Source organism: Ostrinia furnacalis, unplaced genomic scaffold (genome assembly GCF_004193835.3).
Source record: "Ostrinia furnacalis isolate ACB-3 unplaced genomic scaffold, ASM419383v2 OfSCF0219, whole genome shotgun sequence".
In the NCBI taxonomy this organism is placed as follows: domain Eukaryota; kingdom Metazoa; phylum Arthropoda; class Insecta; order Lepidoptera; family Crambidae; genus Ostrinia; species Ostrinia furnacalis.
In genome coordinates this window covers 296103-324059 of record NW_021130458.1, presented here as the reverse complement: position 1 = coordinate 324059, position 27957 = coordinate 296103, and the positions used below count along the sequence as shown (strand labels likewise).

General features: G+C 38.0%; 1 protein-coding gene across 2 annotated transcripts; it reads left to right on the top strand.

Annotated features, from left to right (window-relative positions):
- Positions 1-325: 325 nt before the first annotated feature.
- On the top strand, positions 326-24744 carry CBP (sarcoplasmic calcium-binding protein). 2 transcript variants are annotated; one of them, XM_028311363.1, is made up of 6 exons: positions 326-543; positions 20527-20730; positions 21387-21548; positions 22090-22230; positions 22953-23072; positions 23643-24744. In XM_028311363.1, the coding sequence occupies exons 1-6, from the start codon at positions 442-444 to the stop codon at positions 23751-23753; spliced, it is 840 nt and encodes a 279-aa protein (XP_028167164.1). In that variant the 5' UTR covers positions 326-441; the 3' UTR covers positions 23754-24744. The 2 variants fall into 2 exon arrangements, with proteins under 2 accessions (XP_028167164.1, XP_028167158.1); XM_028311357.1 differs by lacking the exons at positions 20527-20730; positions 21387-21548; positions 22090-22230; positions 22953-23072; positions 23643-24744 and adding exons at positions 15468-15671; positions 16452-16613; positions 17298-17438; positions 18224-18343; positions 18916-19978 and having other exon boundaries at positions 327-543.
- The last annotated feature ends 3213 nt before the right edge of the window (positions 24745-27957 follow it).

The window sequence follows — 27957 nt, the reverse complement described above, 5'->3', positions numbered from 1 at the left end:
AATTATCAGCTACGGCATTATAATGGTAATGGCCCCTTTTCACGAAATAAGCATCAAAAAGTATTAATTCTCACTCAAAACTCTATTTATACCAAACAGTCTGTTATTCTGCAAAGAAGGAACACTTCCCTATTCTTTGTTTACCAACCAAAAAGCATAATTAATTGTAAAACATTTCCAATTCTGTTGTATCCTAACAAAGGTTGAATTGCGTTTATTTATCTACAATATCGCCGGTCTCCGTGCCTGAGCACATGCACACAGGTCCAAAACAACTCCCCACCCTACCCACCAAACAAATAAAACCAATCCGCCATTCCAAAACACAAGTTACTCGGTTTTCGTACAGTGCGGCTCCGGGCGTCAGTGTGAACGCGCGCGCCGGTGACAGTTGTTTAAAAATCGAACTTTTTAAATGAGACTCGTGGCAGTTAAACCAAAATGGCGGTGTCACTAATAAGGTTCGGATTGAGGTCCGTAACGGCGAATTTGGAGAGGACTGCGGCTATTCTATCCAGTGCTAGTGCCCGCCAACAGATTAAGGTACGTCACGCTCTGATGCTTAAGAACTTGAGTTACAACTAAGGATCTTCCGTTATTAGGGCTTCGGAATAAGGGTTAATCTTAATTAACTCTTTCCTAATTTAACAGAGAAGTTTTGAATTTGTTAATATAGATATTTAAGTGGCACATATCGAACGAATTTTGCGATCATCCGTGAACTGACTGCATTCACTTTCAATGGTAGATTCTGGTTTTGAGAACTGGTTTGATTGCCTTTCATATTGCTATCTTATCTAATCTTAGTAATTCTCATAGAAAGCCATGTGGACTTCACTGGACCCCTAGCATCTTTGACCATACATAATTTCTGTGGGTATTTTTGGATGATTGTTTTTGCTAAAATTTCAATAAGATTCCAATTAGTTTTTTCATATCTTCATTCTACAGCTAAGATCGTAATTATCCGNATTATCCGAACATATTTGTGGTTTTTAACTTTGTTTTATTAATTACAAAGAAAATGGCACCACGTGCCTTTTAACTTTGGCAATTAAAATATGTAGGTAGTTCTATTTTATCTCAAAAACGTATCATACCGACAAATTGTTTATAAATAAATAAGTTTAACAAGTTCTCACCACATGTAACGATAACCTTTCAGTATCACTGAACTCCATATTTTCGCTAAAATAAGTCTTATTTACTTGTTATTAAGACAATACTAACCACAATGAACACTGTTCGTTGATAAAGGTTCAACATATTTTATATAATAACTAGTGTGATCATAATTTGAAATATACCAAAACAGATAAAATTGGCACAGACACTTTGTTACTAGATAAAAGCAATTTTAATCGATATAAACTTATTATGTAAAACATAACTTAAACATGATTCATGGTTATAATAACACTTGAGCAAACTTGTTTTCATTATAAGTCGGTTTTATTGGACTTTAATACATTTAGGAATGCTGTTACAACTTTGCCGGCGTAAATGTCGCGTTTCACAATAATACCCTCATTTCACCCTTTTAGCGATTGAACTTGCAAATACCCGCCTTTTCTATCTGTATTGTTCACAAGGTAAAATACACATAATTATGTTATTTTTCTTAAGTCATATGGCCAAATATTATGGACTTGCGATGTAATCTCTACATTTTGAAATTTTAAGGGAGTCTGGACAACTCAGGCACCCCTTTGCACTAACTTTCTCATAAACTCTTTTCTACATAAATATATAAGTACTTATCTAACTAAAATAATAAATAAAATACTAAACTTACTATATTACGGCCTAACTAATAAAACATTGGACTAAGTATTGTTAAAATTTTATCCGCATCCGTTACTTAATTTTAATTGTACCTACCCACAACTTGATTAAGAGTCGTCAACAAAATATCTCAAACTGCGTATTAAAACAACGTGTTATCGTATATAAAAACAAAAAGCGTTATCGTAATATCGAGTTCTTTTTAAGTATACCATAACAGGTGCATGTAAGGGTTGCCAACTTTTTTTTTTAATATAAAGTTATCAAAGGTCGGAGAAGGAAAACAAACAGTATTTAAAAAAAATAAACAGTTTAGCTCTACATCGCGTAACTAAATGTAGTGTTGGGCATTTATTTTTAAAAATATCTATAGATACTAGTGATGCTTGCTGAAAACAGTATTTTGTATACCTACTTTATTTTTGTTCATCAGTAAAAAGTATGTTTTGGTGAAAAACAGTATAGTTGGCAACCCTAGGTGCATGTGATCTTTCCCAGCTGCGCATGCGGCATGCGCATTGCGCGTAGAGATGCTTTCTTTAGTGGGGGTGACTTGAATGTCAAATTTTCTTATTTGTCTTTGTTGATTAGGAAATTGTTTACAATCCTGCTAATATTATAAATGCGAAAGTTTGTATGGATGTTAGGATGTCATGATGTATGTATGTTACTCTTTCACGCAAAAACTACTGAATGGATTTGGTTGATTATTGTTTGTAACCCAGATTAAATATAGGCTATAATTTATGCCGATCTGTGACACTAAAATTCACGCGGGTGAAGCCGTGGGCAAAAGCTAGTGGCACATAAACTTAAGTAGAAGAAATCTACTGTAGATTCACGCCTGAAAAACTTGAATATTACTTAAACTAATGTTAAAACTTTTATATCAATTACACGCTAAGTAATAGGATCGATTCTTCAGTGATGATTCGTAAATTGTGACTATTTCTATAAACAATTAGATTTCGTGATCGCTTCGCTACTTTACATCTTTGCAATTTTATTGAATTGATGTCAAAAACTTTTTCAGTCCAATGACGTCCACTGCTGGACAAAGGCCTCCCCCAAGGATTTTCATTATTTACAGGCATATACTTAATAGGTAGGTAGAAAAAAAAATGATCTGAAACAGTGAAAATTATTGCGCTTCAATATTTTTTGTCAGCTGAGCTGGGGGTCATCCTATTATCTGTGACTAGTCGAAATAAACGAGTAAACAAACAGATAACAATTAACACATTAAATTATTGTAGGTAGCCTACTAAAAACTTGGTGCACATACAAACATGTGACCAATAAATGATTATCGTTTTAAATTCACTTTTATCGTTACTATAAATACTTTTTACAAACAGCCCCACCAATAAAAGTAATACCTATCCTAAAAGTAATTGATTAATTACAACAAGGCTCTTAAAAAAGCTTTTATACGTCTTAAAATACAGAGAGGTGAGATGCAGGCCAAAAGCTTCCTCATTCTGGATAAAAAAAATACTTGCCCTACCACTATTTCGCACCACTAATTTACTAGCTCCAAACTGAGTTAAGCTTGTCCAATGTCCATGTTTATTTATTCGATAAGAAATAAAAAATAATAACTCATTTTATTTGTCCACACCGGGATGTAAACCCACAACTAGCTTTCTTTATACGCGAACCACCCTCCACCGCGCCAGGTGGCTGAAAAGCCAACTTCGCTAAACAAAAGGCCTGAATCATTGTACTAAAATAATCAAACCATTGTAATTAAAAATAGAATAAATAAGGTCACAGAGACAATAAAATAATCAGGGTTTTCATAACAATTAAACATTCAAACCTATTTAGTTGTAAGAACATAAATTGTTATGTATTCTTACTTTTAAAGGCTGGACCGATTAATGATTAGAGTACCTACAGTCAGCGTCATAATATACTTCGTGACATCCAAAGCAGGGATGTTATGGATATCCGTAACCGTAACCGAAACTTTCGGATATCCGAAATAAAAAAATATCCGTAACCTTAACCTTTCAAAAGTTTAGGATAGTTTCGGATGTAGGCAGCTTAAATTATTTTTTGTATAGCATTATATACGTCACTGTATATATGTATATATTCGCCGTGTGGTGACGGCAGAGTAGAATACATTTGTCACCAACCCCTACTCTTCCCGCGGGTGTCGTAAGAGGCGACTTAGGGACTACACAACAAACAGAGAATGGGCAGCAGCGCTCTCTGAAAATAAACATCAATCTTTTAAACTGCGATCTCCAACCCGCCTGCCAAGCGTGGAGATTATGGCAAATCCCTCCACCATAGTGGAGGAGGCTCATAGTCCAGCAGTGGACTGTAAAGGGCTGTTGATGATGATGATGATGATGATAGCATTATATGAAAAGGCATAAAAGCCTGATTTACCTTTATAATGCCATCTAGTATCAATTTTTATTTTTTTATTAATTACTTTTTATTCGATATAAAGTGTGCGGCCATGAATGAACCGTGTTGGAAAACTATTGCAAATTACACTCTGAAGCACAGATATCCGTAATCGTAACTTTCGGATAACCGAAATAACAAAATATCCGTAACTGTGACCGAAACCGGTATAATATTATTCCTATATCCGTAACCGTATCCATAACCGAAACTACATATCCATATAATCCCTAATCCAAAGTAGCCAAAAGGTCTAAAGCTAACACGTCTTTGTTACGATTGGAATAAGGTTGTGTTGTCAACTTTAACATGGAAAGCATTAGGGGAGGCCTATGTTCAGCAGTGGACGTCCTATGGCTGAATTGATGATGATGATGTCAACTTTTTGGCCACTTTGTGTGTCACGAACTATTTGACGCTGACTGTACAGAGAAACAGCTCAATAGACTATACATTTTTGTAGCATAATAGCTCCTATTGCCAACGTAATAGATATAAAAGTTCTTACAGTTTGATTATGACGTCTGTATACCAACCAACCAGTTTGACCAGGCACGACACGAATACAAAACCAGCCTTGGCTTTTGGCTTAGCAAAAAACGTCCTTCAGAAAGATAATAGGGATTGGTTTTTGTTTTTGCCTATCAACTTGATGACGTAATGGCTTAGCGTCACGTTTATTATCTGTTACTAAGTTACTAAGGTAGAATAAGCCTAATTACTGTAAGTTTATTTGCTAAAACACACTCTTATTGGTGAAAATATTAAACGATATTTGTTGGATTAATTAAAAAAAGAACTTCTTAATAATTACAAAAAATACTATTTTTGATGTGATAAAACGAAGTTTTATGGGCGGGCCTATCAAAAAGTGATAGGAATTACTAAAAATTATATCGAATCTACTTTTTGTTGTTATCTTTGTTCATCAGTAAGTACCTACTTAGCTACTTTGTGAACAAGTTTAACTTCTTTTCTAAACAAGTTAGGGATTAAGTAATAAAAAGGTCAAGAAAACAGGTTCTACTGCCAAACTGAATATTAACTATTAAGTATGGTAATAAAGAAAGATGAACCTAAAGATCATGAAATAATTACTGCGTAGAGCCACAGAATACATAGTTAATTGGTAGAGCGCAATTAGTTATACTTACCTACCTACTTCCATCCATTTTGTTTCAGTTAAGTTCTTAAACATGGATAAATGCCAAAAGGAGGTTTGTTTGTTCCATGAGAAGTGATAGGAAAAGTGGGCTAGCTTTCGTGAGGTTGTGTTACCTATAGACTTTCCCGGTCATAAACTTGACCTCCACTGGTTGGGTTTTTATTAGAGATGAAACGGATATCCGGTAACTATCCGGTAGGCCGGATATCCGGCCTAAATTTACTATCCGGCCGGATACCGGATAGTAACTCACTATCCGGCCGGATACCGGATATTAAAAAACTACGGCAATTTCCTATTAATAAAATGAAATACATTAAGCCGTGTGGTGACGGCAGAGTAGAATACATTTGTCACCAACCCCTACTCTTCCCGCGGGTGTCGTAAGAGGCGACTTAGGGACTACACATCAAACAGAGAATGGGCAGCAGCGCTCTCTGAAAAACATCAATCTTTTAAACTGCGATCTCCAACCCGCCTGCCAAGCGTGGAGATTATGGCAAAACCCTCCACTATAGTGGAGGAGGCTCATAGTCCAGCAGTGGACTGTAAAGGGCTGTTGATTGATTGATAATCCTTGAGGTAAATATCAATAAAATGGCTTATAATAATGACGACTTTTATTTAAAGTCCAAAAAGTTACAAAAGCCATATTATGAAGATCTTTCAAAAAACTAATTTCTCTTTCTGGGCTATTGACTCTAATGACGAATTCATAAATATTTACTATCTGTTAATGTCGAAATATTGCTAAATAAAAAAGGCTATCTTTTTTTCACTGATGGTCTGATGACATGATGCATGCAGTTTAGTCAGATTACGTAAGAAGTAAACAAATTTAATTTTCGCTATTCAATTACACACGATAGCAACCGAAATCGCCCGTTGATCTGCCCCCTAGACAAGTGGCAAAATCTGACATTCTATTCGGATGGATTTGATTTTCCAAAAGTGTGACTAACTGACTAGTCTAGTCTACTAATAGACCCACTGATCGAGTTCGAACCACCTTTGCGGCGCTAAACTCATCACGATATGCAACGAGACAATAGGCCAACTGTCCGGCCGCCGGATATCCGGCTATCCGGCCTAGCAGCTGGCCGGATACCGGATATCCGTTTTAGAGATGAAACGGATATCCGGAAACTATCCGGTAGGCCGGATATCCGACCTATATTTACTATCCGGCCGGATACCGGATAGTAACTCACTATCCGGCCGGATACCGGATATTAAAAAACTACGACAATTTACTATTAATAAAATGAAATACATTAATCTTTGCGGTAAATATCAATAAAATGGCTTATAATAATGACGGCTTTTATTTAAAGCCCAAAAAGTTACAAAAAAGCTATTCTTCAAAAAGCCTTTCAAAAAATTAATTACCTTTTCTGGGCTATTCACTCTAATGACGAATACATAAATACAGGGTGGCCCAGACGAAAATTCACTTTTGAAAATTGAAGGAAAGGAAAACTGTACCTAAATTTTTATAGAACTTAAACTATTGCAATTTGAAGGAAATTTAATGCAATTTATTTTTAAATATACCTTTATTAAATTACATCGCCTAGGAGATTTCCTTGACGCTTACAACATTCGATCAACATACATCAAAATCTTGAAATGCGTTTGTTAGAATTACCTCGAAACCTATTTTCAATTTTTTGCCGAATGCTCAGCTTCAGTTGCTGCATGTTTTTTGGGTTATAAAAGTATACTCTATTCTTAATGTAACACAAAAAAGAATTTTCTGGAGTAAGATCAGGGCTTCTTGGTGGCCAGGAGATGTCACCCCTGCCTGAAATTATTTTTTTGTGGGAACATGTCTCTTACCATCTAAATGCTCTCATTTGAAGTGTGACAATTTTTGCAATGTCTTACAAAACTTGCGCGCAAAAAGCAAATCTAGTATGTAAATCATCAAACTTCTAACGCTCGTAACTCAGTTCAAACTGAGTTTAGAGGTATACATGTTATAGTAATTTTGGTTTATTACACTATTTTGTAATCAAAAAACAAAGTTTGGTCGATAGCCGCGCGAAAAAAAAAAGACGCCACCTTCAATACAAAATCTGGCATTGCCATTTATAAAAGGAAGTAAATTTTAAAATAAATTGCACTAAAATTCCTTTAAATTGGAATAGTTAAAGTTCTACAAAAATGTACAGTTTTCGTTTCAGTGAATTTTCAAAAGTGAATTTTCTTCTGGGCCACCCTGTAGTAAATAATATCTGTAAATGTCGAAATATTGCCAAATGAAAAAGGTGATCTTTTTTTCACTGATGGTTTGATGACATGATGCATGCATGCTGTTCAGTCAGATTACGCAGCAAGTAAACTAATTTAATTTTCGCTATTCAATCACACACTCACGATAGCAACCGAAATCGCTCGAATTGATCTGCCCTCTAGACAAGTGGCAAAATCTTACATTCTATTCGGACAGATTCGATTTTCGAAAAATGTGACTAGTCTAGTCTACTAATAGACCCACTGATCGCGTTCGAAGCACCTGTGCGGCGCTCAACTCGTCACGTTATGAAACGAGACAATGGGCCAACTATCCGGCCGCCGGATATCCGGCTATCCGGCCTAGCAGCTGGCCGGATATCCGGTATCTGGTATCCGGCCAAACAACTATCCGTTTCATCTCTAATCCGTTTCATCTCTAGTTTTTATTGGCGGTCAAGCTGTAGATCCTGGCTACAGGATCGGAGTTGCAGCGGTGGGAACGAGAGGTAGGAAGAGTCCCGTGTAGAGTGTAGACCTCCCTAGGTATCAAAACAATCAAGTAGGTAAGATTAAAAAAATTGCATGTTTTCTCAATATAGCCAATCATCTCCCTTCTGCCTCTCCTATAAAAAGGGTCAAAACGCAACTGGGTATTAGATTATGTAATCGCCATAGGCTCACAGGCCAACAAGGACGGTCAACGACTTCGGATCAGTCGGATGTGACTAATCTTCTACAAGTTAACATCTTTGTTGTCCATAAGTAAGTATGTATGGACCATTTGAAGAGGCCGACAATAGATTGAGCTGCCAAAATGTTTCTACAATGCTTGTAAACAAAATAAGGAAACAAATCATCACTCAAAGAGAAATAGGTACAAGTCATTTTGGATGCCTATTTTTAAAAGACTTCTTAATATGAGTATTTAGAAATGACAAAACCTTTGGAAGGGAAGTAGAGTTCTTCTTTAATTCCTATATCACAAAACCATCCGGAATCATCAAGATGATTTCATAAATAACATAAGAAAACATAACTGAATTAAGCAATCGCCTACCTAACTTTAATTCTATCAAAAGCACCTACCAGAGTTACCTCTGCATCAAAAACCAAAGTAACCGTTAATAAATTGCCTCTGCAATGTTTTGCAAAGCCACACAATGTTCATACAACCATGCAATGCAATTCGCCAATAAAAAGCTTAACAATGATGCAAAGAACGAATGCATTCTGCATCCCGCAACACGCTCTGTATTATTGGTCCAATCATTTATTTTGATTTAACCGATTCGCCACCTCGGCTTTTGAGAAACGACCTTTAAACGCATACAGATAAGGTGCAAGTAACCATGTGGGTAGATGGAGATTGGTTGTATGACCTTAGTGATTTGCGAATTGGCCCATGGCTGAATGACTTTGGTGTGGAAGTGGGCCGTCGACGGGCGATCAGTCATTTTGAACTCGTTAAAAGTAAGTAGGGGAAGGATCAAGGATGTACCAAAATTCAATTGATCCTACTTAAAGTTAGATGCTTCCGTGATCACTCATGTTACAAGCTTTGATTATAGAGACTAGTTCAAAAATTGAAATGTAAGGAAGGGCAGAGAAAGTCCTGAAAAAAAGTCATTTTTAAACGGTTTTTAATGTGGTAGATAGAAAGATAAATCGTTTATTGGCAAATACTTATACTTAGATGCAACAAGACAAAAGTGACAAAATAGCAGGAGACTTGAAATAAGGGGTTCAAAACTTCAAATATAAGAATAAACAGATGAAGGGCTGAAAAAGTGTCATTTATCTGCGATTTCTGGCTAGGAGAATTTAAAGACCTGAATAAATCTTAAATCAGATTTCAAATGAGATTTAGGAAACATTAAGTACCCCCTAACACTTGCTGGTATAGTTATGTGACACTAAACATGATGATAAGTGAGACACACACAAGTTACAAAATCCATTTTCTCCCAGACAAAACGCTCCACGCAGACTTAATTAATTACACAACTCATTAAATCATTCATCGATTACATTAGCAATCGTAAACAGGAAAACGTAGTAGGTCGATTTACATTTTTTGTTGTCCATTGTAAATAAGTTTTGGCCTTCATCATTGTGGCTGCTGAATACTTGTTGATAATGCGTGGTATGACAAAGATAATGTAATCGAGGACATGTGCCTTGTGATAGACAATGAGGGACATCTAAATATATAAAAGGAGAAACTGACTGACTGACTGACATATCAACGCACAGCCTAAACGGCTAAACGTAGGCACTTGAAATTTGGAAGGGACGTAGCTTAGGTACCGTAGAGGTGCACTAAGAAAGAAATCCTTCTGTATGAAAAATCTAAACCGCTTAGGTTAGACGCTTGAAAGGACAATGCCGGAAATTGGCGTCTTTTCTTTTTCGCGCGGCCATCGACCAAACCTTGTTTTTTGATTACAAAATAGTGTTATAAACCAAACTTACTATGATATTGCAATTTCTTACAAAACTTGCGCGCAAAAAGCAAATCTAGTATGAAAATCATCAAACTTCTAATGCTCGTAACTCAGTTCAGACTGAGTTTAGAGGTATACATGTCATAGTAAATTTGGTTTATTACACTATTTTGTAATCAAAAAAAATGGTTTGGTCGATGGCCGCGCGAAAAAAAAAGACGCCACCTTCCATACAAAATCTGGCATTGCCATTTGGCATGCAGGTACCTTAGTAAACTTAAAACTTAGTTACAACAGGATATTGCAAAATTCCCACGGGAACGGGAGTTAGCGGGAAAAAACTTTTGTATGAAAAAATCTAAACCGCGTAAGATAGATGATGGGGGTAAAACCACAGAATACATAATAGTANCCTTTAAACGCATACAGATAAGGTGCAAGTAACCATGTGGGTTGATGGAGATTGGTTGTATGACCTTAGTGATTTGCGAATTGGCCCATGGCTGAATGACTTTGGTGTGGAAGTGGGCCGTCGACGGGCGATCAGTCATTTTGAACTCGTTAAAAGTAGGGGAAGGATGTACCAAAATTCAATTGAACCCACTTATGGTTAGATGCTTCTGTGATCTCTGTTACAAGCTTTAGTTTCAGAGATTTGGGTTTCTGAGATAATGTTCATAAATTGAAATGTAAGGAAGAGCATAAAAAGTCCTGAAAAAGTGTTATTTTTAAACGGTTTTTTAACGTGGTACTTGAAATCAGGGGTTCAGAATGTATGTTAAATCAGATTTCAAATGAGATTTAGGGAACATTAGTACCTACCCCCATAAAACTTGCTGGTATTAGTTAAGTATGTGACATAAAACATGATGATGACACAAGTTACAAACATCCATTTTCTCCCAGACAAAACGATCCACGCAGACCTAATTAATTACACAACTCATTAAATCATTCATCGATTACATTAGCAATCGTAAACAGGAAAACGTAGTAGGTCGATTTACATTTTTTGTTGTCCATTGTAAATAAGTTTTGGCCTTCATCATTGTGGCTGCTGAATACTTGTTGATAATGCGTGGTATGACAAAGATAATGTAATCGAGGACATGTGCCTTGTGATAGACAATGAGGGACATCTAAATATATAAAAGGAGAAACTGACTGACTGACTGACATTTCAACGCACAGCCTAAACGATTAAACGTAGGCACTTGAAATTTGAAAGGGACGTAGCTTAGGTACCGTAAAGGTGCACTAAGAAAGAAATCCTTTTGTATGAAAAATCTAAGCCGCTTAGGTTAGACGCTTGAAATTTGGTATGCAGGTACCTTAGTAAACTTAAAACTTATTTACAACAGGATATTGCAAAATTCCCACGGGAACGGGAGTTAGCGGGAAAAATCTTTTGTATGAAAAAATCTAAACCGCGTAAGATAGATGAAGGGGGTAAAACGGGATCCACGCGTACGAAGTCGCGGGCGGCCGCTAGTGGTTTTATAACCTTTTTACTACAGGGGATACCGAGCACATGTTATTAACATTCTGACAGCAACATTTTAGCCCGTTCAACGGCAGTTTACTGTTCAAGATAAAAAGTACATTAATTAAGTAACATTCTTTTTATGAGCTACCACAAAGCGATGTCAATAAATTTGTCAAGCAATAGGAATACAAAACTACAAACCATTGTAGTTTCAGTGGGAGGCCATACTGTAGGTAGCCGTAGATTCTGGCTATGACATGAGTTACAGTGGTGAGATAGACAGCTGGGATTAAGTAATAAGTTATTACTATTATAATATACAGAACTAAGGTTCTGAATCAAAAGGAACATACGACGACTTCCTTGAAGTTGAATCTTGAGATATTCATGAATTTCAAGGCAACTAATTTTTTTTCAACTAAGTAATTGGGTTAAAATTATGTAAACAAAACAACCTTTAAAATAATTGACATTGGCCCCACTACTGACGGTTCCTTTTACATTTTAGCAAAAGTGTAAGGTCAAGCATTCATAGTTAATTCATTCTTAGCTATTGAATAAATACATTAGTTTGGCTTTCGATAAAACTAATAAACAACACAGTAAGTAAGCTACAGAATCGCTTTATACTCGTAAAGGATACGAACAACGACTGGTTTGAAACTTATTTATGCAAAATAATTATTTATTAACTAGTTATATTAATTAATACCTACCAGTTAATCTGTGTTATTATTTAACTATGCGCCATGCTTGGTCACTCGAAAGACAAAGTGATGTTAGTCAAACGGTACCAGTCCCGTTGAAGTGGCCTGACTTCGCAAGGGTTACTTATGATCTATCCTGCTCTCTAATAACCACACGGTCCCACCTAGTGCCATTAAGAGAGTCCTTGATAGTTGGCACCTCCCAGGACTAGGTACGCAACCGTTTACACTATTGGCGATCAAGTTGTAGATCCTGGATGATCAAGAGTTGCAGTAGTGAGAACAATAGGTGGGATAGGTCACGTTGCCATCTAGTCAGAACTACAAGTCCACTAAGCAAAGGAGTATTTCAGCAGCAACTCCCTGTTTGGGAACTTTATCTAATCTAAACCTTACTTACTTAAATATCCACCAGAAAGTGTGTCCTTAAAAGACGAGTGCATTAACCTAACCAACGCATTGGCTAGTCCTTGAAGCTATTTATAGATAAGCCCGCTAAGCTATGCGATGCAATAGCATAGTAACATATTCTTAGCGCATTTTATAGTTAAGTGTCTTTTCTGCCATACTTATGCTTTCAGAAACCGGGTTTGTATTACAACAAAACACATTTTTTCAGTTAGACAATTGGCATGCATGTTTAATGAATGAACGACCATGTTGGGTTTATGTTAATTTTCCTGTCTTTATGTTTGTAAACACAAATATTTCTGAAAGGCATTACAAAACATTCACACCCGTAATAAGTATGTTTTTATTGCTAAACGTTTACTTATTTGACCTTCTTTGAAGCACGCGGGGAGATTGCTAAGTCCAACTTAATTTGCATTATTGATCAATATTAAACCGTAACCCCATAAGTTTACAGTTAACATTACATTGTAGCTGGTTATGCGTAGCAACCGCAACTGCGCCGGCGCATAAAGAGGTCAGTGCACTTTATCGTTGCATTATCGATGTAGGTGCAGGCGTGACATCAAGTCAATGTTATTTTTAGGCCTGACTAATTTGGATTTATAAAGAAATTAATTNCGCGTCACGGCGCGTGGCGGCCTTTACTGATTTGCAACTTGAAGTTGTCGCGCGCTGTAGGTAATTATCTCGGCCGGCATAGGCGAGTGACGGAGGCCTGGTAAAACGGGATCCACGCGTACGAAGTCGCGGGCGGCCGCTAGTGGTTTTATAACCATTTTATTACAGGAGATACCGAGCACATGTTATTAACATTCTGACAGCAATATTTTATCAACTAGGTAGGTAATTGGGTCAAAATTAAGTAAATAAAACAACCTTCAAAATCACTGACATTGGCTCCACTACTACACAGTTCCTTTTACATTTTAGCAAAAGTGCAAGGTCAAGCATTCATAGTTAATTCATTCTTAGCTATTGAATAAATACATTGGTTTGGCTTAGGAAAGATCGATAGAACCACTAATAATATAGAACTACTTAATAAACAACGCAGCAAGCTACAGAATCGCTTTATAAAGGACACGAGCGTCTGGTTTGAAACTTATTTATGCAAAATCATTATTTATTATCATAATACCAGTTAAGTAAGTGTTAGGTAATCTGTGTTATTATAAGTATTACTATGAGCTATGTTTGAGCTCATCTTCATTTCGATCGGTGTGGTGAGTTCAACTCACCACACCGAGTTGTGAGTTGTGACCTTTCTTTCTGGTCACTCGAGGGACAAAAGTAATGTTAGTCAAACGGTACCAGTCCCGTTGAAGTGGCCTAGGACTTCGAAAGTCGCAAGGGTTACTTATAAATGATCTATCTTTTCCTACAACATCTTTATTGGGGAGACCTGTTCACTTATAACCACACGGTTCCACCTACTTAGTGCCATTAATCTAGTTAAGCAAGTCCTTGATAGTTAGCTATCCCCCAGGACTACGCAACCTTGGTGGAGTATACAATATTGGCGACCAAGCTGTACATCCTGGATAATCAGGAGTTGCAGTGGTGGGAACGATAGGTGGGATAAGTCACGTTGCCATCAAGTTGGAACCACAAGTTCACAAAGCAAAGGTTGTAGGAATTCGTCAGCAATTCCTCTGTGAGGGTCTTCATCTAACTTAAACCTTAGTTAAATATGTAATCCTTCAGCAATATTACTCTTTGGGAGTTAGTCCTTAGTTAAATATCCATCAGAAAGTTTGTCCTTAAAAGGCGAGTGCATTAACCTAACCAACGCATTGGCTAGTCCTTGAAGCTATTTATAGATAATCCCGCTAAGAACGATGCAATAGCATAGTAACAATTCTTAAAGGATTACAAGTAGGTACGCAGCGTATTTTTATCTTAGAAGGTAACGCCTTCAAAAGCCGGCTTAGTATTACGAAGAAATAGATTTTTTCAGTTAGACAATTGGCATGCATGTTTAATGAATGAACGACCATGTTGGGTTTATGTTAATTTTCCTGTCTTTATGTTTGTAAACACAAATATTTCTGTAAGGCATTACAAAACATTCACCACACCCGTAATAAGTATGTTTTTATTGCTAAACGTTTATTTGACCTTCTTTGAAGCACGCGGGGAGATTGCTAAGTCCAACTTAATTTGCATTATTGATCAATATTGAACCGTAACCCCATAAGTTTACAGTTAACATTACATTGTAGCTGGTTATGCGTAGCAACCGCAACTGCGCCGGCGCATAAAGAGGTCAGTGCACTTTATCGTTGCATTATCGATGTAGGTGCAGGCGTGACATCGTCAATGTTATTTTGAGGCCTGACTAATTTGGATTTATGAAGAAATGAATGAACTATTGCAGATTTAGAAATTTCAGACATTTTCCAAATGCAAAAAGCTCGCACGAACCGGGATTAATAAACTTTCACATATCTACTTGTAAATTGATCATGAGATATGCAGGAGTTGTAGTTCTTAAGAGCAGTAGGTACATAGTTGTCAACAATACAACCTATATTGCACTTCCTCCTATTAACGTAAAGTGGCCTATATACCATTGAGTGTGGGATGCAAGCTTCCATAATACAGAAAGCATGGTCTCTCCGCATTCTCGCATACATAGCGAACTTAAAATATAGTTGGTATATTTCGTGACAGAACCTTCTAATGCAAGCATTTTTGAAATCAATCAATCACTATAACTGTCAATATGTTCACGAGCTATTGAGCACAAAAACCATCTGGTAAAATCTACAATTTTTTCTTGACTTAATATCTTTTCTTTCCAGTTAATCCACACCAAACCAGTATGCCACAACGGTGTCTGCTACCTCCAAGAGCGGTCCAGCGATGGTGACCTGACAGACGCCTGCAGCGCCCTTCGACGTAGCTACAGCAAGCACCACGGCAGGCCTGAAGAGGACCGCCGGAAACGGCAGAGCGACAGCGATAGCTCGTCAGACTCTGACACGGAATGCAAAGGATTGGATAGGGTGAGAAGACTTGCTGATGCTTAAGCCATTATACTACAAGCATGCCTATTGCTGTATACCCTTCGAACTCCTCCTGTGTTCGGATTAATTTCGTTGTGGGTCCAATGACAGTTTAAGTTTCTCCCGAGACTAACTTGACCTTCATTGGTTGGGTTTCTATTGTCGGTCAAGCTGTAAAACCTGGATACACAGGAGTAACATAGTGGAAGGGACGAGAAGTGGGAATAGACCCATCCTGTTACCTATCTCCTGCTTAGAGGTAACGGTAAACCCCCAGGAAAAATGTCTACAAAGTAGGGACATGCAATATCACGCTAACCTGCATCTTTCACAATTGTGGAAACAACAGGCTAGTAGAGTAATAAATGTAACTCTTTCGTACATTCCCCGCGGAGTGTAGCTAGTTCCACGCGACAATAGTAAACGAGGAAGGTGTTGCATTGGCCGACTCGTGATCTGAGGAACGCTGGTTCGAAACCGCCACTGGACTATTGTGGTTATGTTACGGTAAATGTGATCCGCCACCCCTAAGCCGCCTATTTAGTTTTTTACACACATAAATGATCTCATATTAATAACTTTTACCAAATCATGAGGTAATTATTCATAATAACCGGCGATTATTCATAATTTTCAATTTATCACATTAACCGTAACAGTTATATTAAAATTTAGCTTTGTACGAGGGGCATGTACTTAGTCTTCATTTGCAGAAGAGGAATTCCTATAACTTCTGAAGGTTGTTTTGATCATCAAACTTAACCCTACTTTCTTCCACAGTCAGACTTCTGGCGGCGCAAGATGCGCACCGTCCACAACATTCTGGACGTAGACAAGGACGGCCTGATCTCTTTCAACGACTTCGTGCTCTTCGGCGAGCGGTTCAAGGCGTTAGGACATCTGGACGAGCAGCAGGCTAAGGAGTTCATTGATATTATTAAGGTGAGTGAATTTAAAGATAGGATGGAACATTGGAGAAATAAGCTAGGCAAATTGCCGATGGATAATGCTGTGTGCAGCACAAAGTCTTAAGGAAAGGCTTACGTCCAGTAGTGGAATGCAATTAGCTGAAAACTTCAAGTACCCCTAGTCAAAATCAGTAGCGCAAAAGAGAAGATCATAATAATTGACAGACTACGTGATATCGAGCATGGTTAGGAACCATATTCATAAAACATTTGCAAATATCTTGTAACATCATCATCATTAGGCCATTTAGTTTCCGCTGTAGGCGTACGACTTTCTCTTATTTACCAGAGGCAAATGGAATATTAAGCCTTCACTCCCCACGCTAACCAGCCGCGGGTTAGGGAAGCCTGATTTTAGGCAATTATCCCTTAGTTGCTTTATATGACATCCACGGGAAGGTGGGTTGGTCTTATTCTACGCTGTCAGTACCACACGGCGTATACCGTTTGCAACTACATGTTGTAACCAATTACACCAATTAGAACTCTACTACCCAATAACAGTTTAACTTTCCCCCGGGACAAACTTGACTTTCACTGGTTGGGTATTTATTGGCGCTCAAGTTGTAGATCCTGACTACAGAGGAATTGCAGCGGTGGGAATAGTCCCGTTGCCCATTGAACAGGGTACAAAACTGACTCCCGTTAACCTTTCCAGATGACGTGGGAGGAGCAGTGGGGCGCCATAGACCCGTACAACTACGTCACGGTGGAGCAGTACTTGGAGGACATGCATCACGTGCTGAATGACAAGACGCTGAAGAAGAAGGCGCACAGGTGGCTGCCGTACTTGTTCAAGGTAATTCAAATTTCTTTATTCATAACCAGGTGTTTTTACATTTCTATATTGCGATCGAGGAATTCTTTTAAGTAAATAAATAAATATAAATCCCAAATAGTAATTGTTCAAACATTTTTGTTGCAACTTGTAAAATCGATGGGGCAGCAAGGTTCTGGAATGGAGGCCGCGTACCGGAAAACACAGCGTGGGACGTTCACCCACAAGGTGGACCAACGACCTGATAAAGGTAGCAGGAAGGCGCTGGATGCAGGCCGCTACCAACCGTGCGATGTGGAATCATTGGGGGAGGCCTATGTTCAGCAGTGGACGTCCTATGGCTGAAATGATGATGATGATGATGTAAAATCGCCTCTTTTTTGATCAAGTGCCACAGTGAATACGAATACAGTAGTAGGTAGGTACTTCTAAAAAAAACTATTTAAAATGGAAACGAGGTAAGATAGGAGACAAAAGTTTCAGACTTAGACTTTCTGAGGGACTAAAACCGCAACCGAAGCTACACCGCTTAAAACTAGTAGTGTCCTCTTTAAAATTACAGAAGTTCTTCTAGTTTTGGTATGAGCGGATATAAATAGTAATTTTTTTTAGCAGTTCAGCCTCCATCGAAAAAAAATTGTCCTATAAGGTTTCTTCGAGCTTATAATATGTCTCCGCAATCCGTTTGTTCAAATTCTCTATTTGCCTCTGGTAAATTGAGAGGGTCATCCAGCGTCCTGTAATGGGGACTAGATGGCCTGATGATTAAGTACAATGTTTTTATAACCCTTGTTTCGTTTTCCCAGGCGGTGGACAAGGACAAATCAGGGTTCATCTCGGTGAAGGAGTTCAAGCTTTTCTTCGAGTGCCTCGGGCTTGACAATGAACACGCGGCCGTCGCTTTTGCAGTCATAGACACTAATGGAGTAAGTTTGTCATTATTTTTAAAAGAAAAAAACCCTAACCTCTCCAGCTTAGTTAATGTAGCTTTGAACAAGCATATACTCGTATTTAGGAGTGGGTTCACCACACTAGTTCACCGGACGATAGGGTTCGAACCAGCATTCCTCCGATCTGGAGTCGGCAAGTCTGAAACCGACGCCGTTGTGCTATAGTTAACCTATATAGGTTCCCTAATCACAAATATGACCTAAGCTAAAAATGACACGGTGTAACAAACTTAACTACTATTGTAAGAATTACTTTCTTCAAAAAGCGCGTTAAGCTCTAAGCCATTGGTTCCCAAAGAGGGGGGCGCGCCCCCAGAGGAGGCGCAGACCTTTAAAGGGGGGCGCGGGCCATCTGTGTACCTACTTATGTATAAAAAACCTGCGACCGCTGAGAGAATGCATTCCAGACTGCTCGATACGACAAATAAATAATTTTGACTGGAGGAGGGGACTGAATGCACTAAACCACTACGTTTTTCCAGGTCTAAGAACCCTACCTTATTATAAAGACTAATTAAGTTTATTAAACATTGTCTCACTTTTTACAGGACGGCAAGCTGTCTCTCAAAGAGTTCGTGAAGCTTGGCAAAGACTTCTTCTTCACGGAGGACGAGACCCGCGTGTCCAAGATGTTCTGGGGCCCTCTCAACGAGATTTGAAGTCCTTAAGCCACGCCCCTTGAAGCCAATTCTGCTGCAAATTCTTCTTTCTTTTTAAATTAACCTTTCCAAAATTTGCTTCGTTAATATCAGATTTCTAGAAGAAAGAAGAATAAGTAATTGTTTAGTCTTTCGTATTTTTGTCATTCTTATTTACGGGTAAGAATGACTAAAATTCGTATTTGTATTGACGTGTTTAAAAGGGATTTGCAAGCATAATTTCTGTTAGAGCACAAGTCTATGAAGCCACAAAATCTATAACTTACTTGTAGATTTTAAGGCATAAAGCTTAATATTCCAGGCAAAGGGATCTCGAGGTAATGTTTTGGCAAACGCCAAAAATAATAAAAGTATCCCATATTGCCGCCACTGGTGCCGCTCTGGTGGTAAAAATCCTGGTTTTTTGTGCTGTTTGTGCATTCATAAATTTTATTTCTTTACTCGTACAGAAATCATACTTGAGAATCGCTAATAAAGGGGTAAAAGTGTTAAAATATAGCGCTCAATTTGAGTATAATATCTTCGCATTGAGTTTAAGAGATAGTTTAGCAGTTTTGCCTCTTTATAGCTTCAATAGACTGAAGTCTAGTTGCTGAAGTAAACAAATTGTTGCTCTTACCTATATGAATTATTTTGACTAATTAAAAAATTGACTAATCTTTGATTGCGAAGGTACTTTATGACCGTACCGTAATATCTATGGTATAAGGACCTTTTTTGATTGACTAAGTGCAGTATCGACTGCATTTATACTGTCTAATATGACGTGGGGATGAGAAAGTGAAGTGTCATGTTCGGTTTTGTTTTATTTTCTAAAATTTATGTATTTAATGAAAATAAATAAATAAATGGCCTTGGGGGAGGCCTTTTTCCAGCAGTGGACGTCATTTGGCTGAAAAGAAGAAGAAATAAATGGAAATGCGAACAAAACAGAACAGGACAACATCACTTTTAAAAAAAAATGCTAGACAAGGCAGGTATTTGAGCGCAATTGCACCTGGTGTTAAGTGAGATGCAGTCTAGGATGGTACATATCTGCCCTGTAAGTGCCTATTCACTTTCGCCTTGAAAACTAGAAATTCTTTACATAATAGACTTCAGCAAACAAACAAAGTGTTGCTAATGTCATTTTTTGACTAATTGAAAAATTGACTAATCTTTGGTTGCAAAGTGACTTTATGACCGTACCGTAATGTCTATGGTATAAGGACCTTTTTTGATTNCCAACTAATATTATAAATGCGAAAGTAACTCTGTCTGTCTGTCTGTCTGTCTGTCTGTTACGCTTTCCCGCTTAAACATCGCAACCGATTTTGATGAAATTTGGCATAGAGATAGTTTGAGTCCCGGGAAAGAACATAGGATAGTTTTTATCCCGGTTTTTGAAACAGGGATGCGCGCGATAAAGTTTTTCTGTGACAGACAAAATTCCACGCGGGCGAAGCCGCGGGCGGAAAGCTAGTCTACTATATTTCTAAACTTAATATCTTTTCTTTCCAGTTAATCCACACTAAACCAGTATGCCACAACGGCGTCTGCTACCTCCAGGAGCGGTCCAGCGATGGTGACCTGACAGACGCCTGCAGCGCCCTTCGTCGTAGCTACAGCAAGCACCACGGCAGGCCTGAAGAAGACCGCCGGAAACGGCAGAGCGACAGCGATAGCTCGTCAGATTCTGACACCGAGTGCAAAGGATTGGATAGGGTGAGAAGACTTTTGATTCTTGATTACCCAATCCACTACAAGCACGCCTATTTCTGTATATCCTTCGAACTCCTCCTGTGTGTAATTTTGTTGTGGGTCCAATGACAGTTTAAGTTTCTCCCGAGACTAACTTGACCTTCATTGGTTGGGTTTCTATTGTCGGTCAAGCTGTAAAACCTGGCTATAACGGGGTTGCAACGAGGGGAACGAGAGGTGGGAATAGACCCATCCTGTTACCTATCTCCTGCTTAGAGGTAACGGTAAACCCCAAGGAAAAATTTCCTAAAAGTAGGGATATGCAATGTTGTCAAACTAACCTGCATCTTTCACGATGGTGGAAACAACAGGCTCATAGAGTAATAAGATCAAGACGTAATTCTTTTGTCAATTCCCCGCGGAGTGTAACTAATTCAAGACTATAGTCGAACGGGGAAGATGTTGGACTAGCCGACTCGTGAAGTCGTTATCTGAGGACCGCTGGTTCGAAACCGCCACTGGACTATTGTGGTTAACCCACTAGTAACACAAGCATATTAAAATTTAGCTTAGCACGAGGGGCTAACTAGCTATGTACTTAGTCTTCATTTGCAGAAGGGGAATTCTTATACCTCCTGATGTTTTTCGACCATCAAACTAAACCATGTTTTCCTCCACAGTCAGACTTCTGGCGGCGCAAGATGCGCACCGTCCACAACATTCTGGACGTAGACAAGGACGGCTTGATCTCTTTCAACGACTTCGTGCTCTTCGGCGAGCGGTTCAAGGCGTTAGGACATCTGGACGAGCAGCAGGCTAAGGAGTTCAGTGATATTATTAAGGTGAGTGATTTCAAAGATAGGATGGGATTTGAGAATATGGGTTAGGCAAATCGCCGATGGGTAAACGTTAAGACTCAAGCTTTGTAGTGCTTCTTGAGAAAGGCTTAAGTCCAGTAGTGGACTGTGATAAGCTTAAATCGATATGTCCTAGTCTTAATCAACAACGTAAAAGATAGGAGCAAATTACAATTGACAGACCAAGCATGAGTGGGAACCATCTCCTTGAAAACAATTACAAATATCTTGTGACATCTTGTTCATTATATTATTTATTCAGTCTCCTCTGCAAGTGATTGACCTATACTATACTCCCCACGCTGACCAAGCGGGTTGGGGAAGCCTGATGCTCGCATACTTATCCCTCAGTCGTTTGGACGACATCTTTGGCATGCGTGGGGGTGGTCCTTTTCAACTACTCTGTCAGAGTCACACGGCTTATACCGTTTGTAACTACATCCTGCCCATCTATAAGCACAAATTTATTTAAAACTCTACTGCCAATTTATATAGAGAACAAAACTAACTGCTGTTAACTTTCCAGATGACATGGGAGGAGCAGTGGGGCGCCATAGACCCGTACAACTACGTCACGGTGGAGCAGTACTTGGAGGACATGCATCATGTGCTGAATGACAAGACGCTGAAGAAGAAGGCGCACAGGTGGCTGCCGTACTTGTTCAAGGTAATTCAAATTTCTTTATTCATAACCAGGTGTTTTTACATTTCTATAATGCGTTTGAGGAATTCTTTTAAGTAAATAAATATAAATCCCAAATAGCTAGTAATTGTTCAAACATTTTTGTTGCAACTTGTAAAATCGATGGGGCAGCAAGGTTCTGGAATGGAGGCCGCGTACCGGAAAACGCAGCGTGAGACGTCCACCCGCAAGGTGGACCAACGCCCTGATAAATTGGGGGAGGCCTGTGTTCAGCAGTGGACGTCCTATGGCTGAAATGATGATGATTATGCAAAATCGCCTCTATTGTGATCAGGTGCCACAGTGTGTAAATATAGGAATACAGAGATGCACATAGGCTGTCTTCTAACGAAAAACTAAAATGGAAACGAAGTTTCAAACTTTGTGAGGGATTGAAACCCACGCAAGCGATGCTACACCGCTTAAAGCTAGTAGTGTCCTCTTTAAAATTAACGAAGTTTTTCTAGTTTTGGTATCAGCGGATATAAATTAATGGTGATTTTTTTCTAGCAGTTCAGCCTACTTCGAAAAAAAGCCTATTTAAAGTTAACTTTCGAGCTTATATCTCCCCAAATCCGTTTGTCCAAATTCTCTATTTGCCTCTGGTAAATTGAGAGGGTCATCCAGCGTCCTACAGGACAATGGACAATGGAGATGGCCTGATGATTAAGTACGATGTTTTTATAACCCTTGTTTCGTTTTCCCAGGCGGTGGACAAGGACAAATCAGGGTTCATCTCGGTGAAGGAGTTCAAGCTTTTCTTCGAGTGCCTCGGGCTGGACAATGAACACGCGGCCGTTGCTTTTGCAGTCATAGACACTAATGGGGTAAGTTTGTGATTATTTTTAAAAGAAAAAAACCCTAACCTCTCCAGCTTAGTTAATGTAGCTTTGAACAAGCATATACTCGTATTTAGGAGTGGGTTCACCACACTAGTCCACCGGACGATAGGGTTCGAACCAGCATTCCTCCGATCTGGAGTCGGCAAGTCTGAAACCGACGCCGTTGTGCTATAGTTAACCTATATAGGTTCCCTAATCACAAATATGACCTAAGCTAAAAATGACACGGTGTAACAAACTTAACTACTATTGTAAGGATTACTTTCTTCAAAAAGCGCGTTAAGCTCTAAGCCATTGGTTCCCAAAGAGTGGGGCGCGCCCCCAGAGGAGGCGCAGACCTTTAAAGGGGGGCGCGGGCCATCTGTGTACTTATATGTATAAAAAACCTGCGACCGCTGAGAGAATGCATTCCAGACTGCTCGATACGACAAATAAATAATTTTGACTGGAGGAGGGGACTGAATGCACTAAACCACTACGTTCTTCCAGGTCTAAGAACCCTACCTTATTATAAAGACTAATTAAGTTTATTAAACATTCTCTCACCTTTTACAGGACGGCAAGCTGTCTCTCAAAGAGTTCGTGAAGCTTGGCAAAGACTTCTTCTTCACGGAGGACGAGACCCGCGTGTCCAAGATGTTCTGGGGCCCTCTCAACGAGATTTGAAGTCAATTTCAAGTCGATTTCAATGTCAAGCCACGCCCCTTGAAGCCAATTCTGCTGCAAATTCTTCTATCTTCTTTCTTTTTAAATTAACCTTTCCAAAATTTGCTTCGTTAATATCAGATTTCTAGAAGAAAGAAGAATGACTAAGTGTTTAGTCTTTTTCCGTATTTTTGCCATTCTTATTTACGGGTATATAAGAATGACTAAAATTCGTATTTTTATGGACGTGTTTAAAAGCGATTTGCAAGCATGATTTCTATTAGAGCACAAGTTTATGATGAAGCTACAAAATCTATAACTCAACTTGTAGACCTATTTTTTGTACAGCTTAATATTCCAGGCAAAGGGATCTCAAGGTAAACGCCAAAATCAACGAAAGTATCCCATATTGCCGCCACTGGTGCCGCTCTGGTGGCAAAAATCCTGGTTTTTTGTGCTGTTTGTCCATTCATAAATTTTATTTCTTTACTCGTACAGAAATCATACTTGAGAATCGCTAATAAAGGGGTAAAAGTGTTAAAATATAGCGCTCAATTTGAGTATAATATCTTCGCATTGAGTTTAAGAGATAGTTTAGCAGTTTTGCCTCTTTATAGCTTCAATAGACTGAAGTCTAGTTGCTGAAGCAAACAAATTGTTGCTCTTACCTATATGAATTATTTTGACTAATTAAAAATTGACTAATCTTTGTTTGCAACGATACTTTATGACCGTTCCGTAATAATTATGGTATAAGGACCTTTTTTGATTGACTAACTGCAGTATCGACTGCATTTTATTTATACTGTCTAATATGACGTGGGGATGAGAAAGTGAAGCGTCATGTTCGGTTTTGTTTTATTTTCTAAAATTTATGTATTTAATGAAAATAAATAAATAAATGGCCTTGGGGGAGGCCTTTGTCCAGCAGTGGACGTCATTTGGCTGAAAAGAAGAAGAAATAAATGGAAATGCGAACAAAACAGAACAGGACAACATCACTTTAAAAAAATATATGCTAGACAAGGCAGGTATTTGAGCGCAATCGCACCTGGTGTTAAGTGAGATGCAGTCTAGGATGGTACATATCTGCCCTGTACGTGCCTATTCACTCTCGCCGTGAAAACTTGAAATTCTTTACATAATAGACTTCAGCAAACAAACAAAGTGTTGCTATGATATGACATTTTTTGACTAATTGAATAATTGACTAATCTTTGGTTGCAAAGTGATTTTATGACCGTACCGTGATATCTACGGTATAAGGACCTTTTTTGATTGACTTAGGTGCAGTATCGACTGCATTTATATTGTCTAATATGACGCGGGGATGAGAAAGTGAAGAGTCATGTTCGGTTTTGTTTTATTTTCTAAAATTCGTGTATTTAATGGCAGGTAATTAACTTATGTGTGATCATGTATTAGTGGAGGCAAATAAAACAAAACTAAATGAAAATAAATAAATAAATGGCCTTGGGGGAGGCCTTTTTCCAGCAGTGGACGCCATTTGGCTGAAAAGAAGAAGAAATAAATGGAAATGCGAACAAAACAGAACAGGACATCACTTTTAAAAAAAATGTATGCTAGACAAGGCAGGTATTTGACCGCAATCGCACCTGGTGTTAAGTGAGATGCAGTCTAGGATGGTACATATCTGCCCTGTAAGTGCCTATTCACTCTCGCCTTGAAAACTTGAAATTCTTTACATAATAGACTTCGTCAAACAAACAAAGTGTTGCTATGATATGATATTTTTTGAGTAATTGAAAAATTGACTAATCTTTGATTGCAAAGAGACTAGCTATGACCTAACCGTAATATCTACGGTATGTAGACCTTTTTTGATTGACCTAAGTGCAGTATTTACTGCATTTATACTGTCTAATATGATGTGAGGATGAGAAAGTGAAGCGTCATGTTCGGTTTTGTTTTATTTTCTAAAATGTATGTATTTAATGAAAAGAAATAAATAAATGGCCTTGGGGGAGGCCATTGTCCAGAAGTGGACGTCATTTGGCTGAAAAGAAGAAGAAATAAATGGAAATGCGAACAAAACAGAACAAGACAACATCACTTTTAAAAAAAATGTATGCTAGACAAGGCAGGTATTTGAGCGCAATCGCACCTGGTGTTAAGTGAGATGCAGTCTAGGATGGTACATATCTGCCCTGTACGTGCCTATTCACTCTCGCCGTGAAAACTTGAAATTCTTTACATAATAGACTTCAGCAAACAAACAAAGTGTTGCTATGATATGACATTTTTTGACTAATTGAAAAATTGACTAATCTTTGATTGCAAAGAGACTAGCTATGACCTAACCGTAATATCTACGGTATATAGACCTTTTTTGATTGACCTAAGTGCAGTATTTACTGCATTTATACTGTCTAATATGATGTGAGGATGAGAAAGTGAAGCGTCATGTTCGGTTTTGTTTTATTTTCTAAAATGTATGTATTTAATGAAAAGAAATAAATAAATGGCCTTGGGGGAGGCCATTGTCCAGAAGTGGACGTCATTTGGCTGAAAAGAAGAAGAAATAAATGGAAATGCGAACAAAACAGAACAAGACAACATCACTTTTAAAAAAAATTTATGCTAGACAAGGCAGGTATTTGAGCGCAATCGCACCTGGTGTTAAGTGAGATGCAGTCTAGGATGGTACATATCTGCCCTGTACGTGCCTATTCACTCTCGCCGTGAAAACTTGAAATTCTTTACATAATAGACTTCAGCAAACAAACAAAGTGTTGCTATGATATGTCATTTTTTGACTAATTGAATAATCTTTGGTTGCAAAATGATTTTATGACCGTACCGTGATATCTACGGTATAAGGACCTTTTTTGATTGACTTAGGTGCAGTATCAACTGCATTTATACTGTCTAATATGACGTGGGGATGAGAAAGTGAAGCGTCATGTTCGGTTTTGTTTTATTTTCTAAAATTTATGTATTTAATGGCAGGTAACTAATTAACTTATGTGTGAACATGTATTAGTGCAGGCAAATAAAACAAAACAATTAAAAAAATTAATAAATGAAAATGCGAACAAAACAGAACAGGACCACATCACTTCAAATTCTCTCAAGATGTCCGCGTATGGTCACAGTAAAAATATGATTATCTATCATTATTAACAGCACTCTTTGTAACTTTATCTCTCTTGCTATAATAAAAATATGTATGTGCAAAGCGCAGGAAGCCATAATTGAAGAAAAAAAGAACCACGACTTGCAGAAATGGTTCCAAACGGCCATGGCGTGGCTTTAGTCTTAAAACTTAGGTATTTAATTAATAATAAAATTAAGAGTCATTGACTGTTTTAGCTAGGTGTTATAATTAATCAACTTTTATCAGTGAAAATTCCAAAATTGACAAAAAATATGTCGAGTGAATATTGAAATTTTGGAAAAAAATCGTGATTTTTTGTGACAATATCAAGTATGGGAGAAAGTATAAGACTAATGGTTACTTTCGATCAACTATAGGTACACTCTTATGATTGCATTTTTAATGATCAAACTTTATTATGACGCATTTTATAATATGAAATGTTAAAATGACGGTAATACAACTATTGGATCTATAATAGTTATGTATAATTCCTATTTTGCATTATTATAATTAATGAAATAGTGACTAGTGTAAGTAGTTGATGAGTGAATCTGTAAAACATTCGTTTTCGAATGAAGAAAAAGGACAAAGAATCTCATTAAAGATTTGTTGAAAAATGTTTTGGTTTCATTTTATATTCATACTTACCTACTTATAATCCCTACTAGTATTATAAATGCGAAAGTAACTCTGTCTGTCTGTGTCGCTTTCACGCCTAAACCGATTTTGATGAAATTTGGCATAGAGATAGTTGAGTTCCGGGAAAGGACATAGGGTAGTTTTTATCCCGGTTTTTGAAACAGGGACGTCACCCGAATTCACCCGATAAAGTTTTTCAGTGACATACAAAATTTCACGCGAGCGAAGCCGCGGGCGGAAAGCTAGTTACTCATAAATTACTCTAAACGGACTGTAACCTACATAGAGCACTTTACATTTTTGATGCAAAATAGTCATTATTGCAATGGACTACTTATTGTGGTACAAAATAGATAGTAATAGACAATCACCTGTATGTACTTCATTTTGAATATGCACACAGACGCGTTTCAAGCGGGTGGCATTCGCGCTCGCACTGGTTTAGACTGGTTTGCGATTATGAGC

Coding starts and splice junctions, on each gene's coding strand:
- CBP (XM_028311363.1), top strand. CDS start 442: ATGGCGGTGTCACTAATAAGGTTCGGATTGAGGTCCGTAACGGCGAAT. Junction 544..20,526: donor GTGCCCGCCAACAGATTAAG/GTACGTCACGCT, acceptor TTTTCTTTCCAG/TTAATCCACACTAAACCAGT. Junction 23,073..23,642: donor CAGTCATAGACACTAATGGG/GTAAGTTTGTGA, acceptor CACCTTTTACAG/GACGGCAAGCTGTCTCTCAA.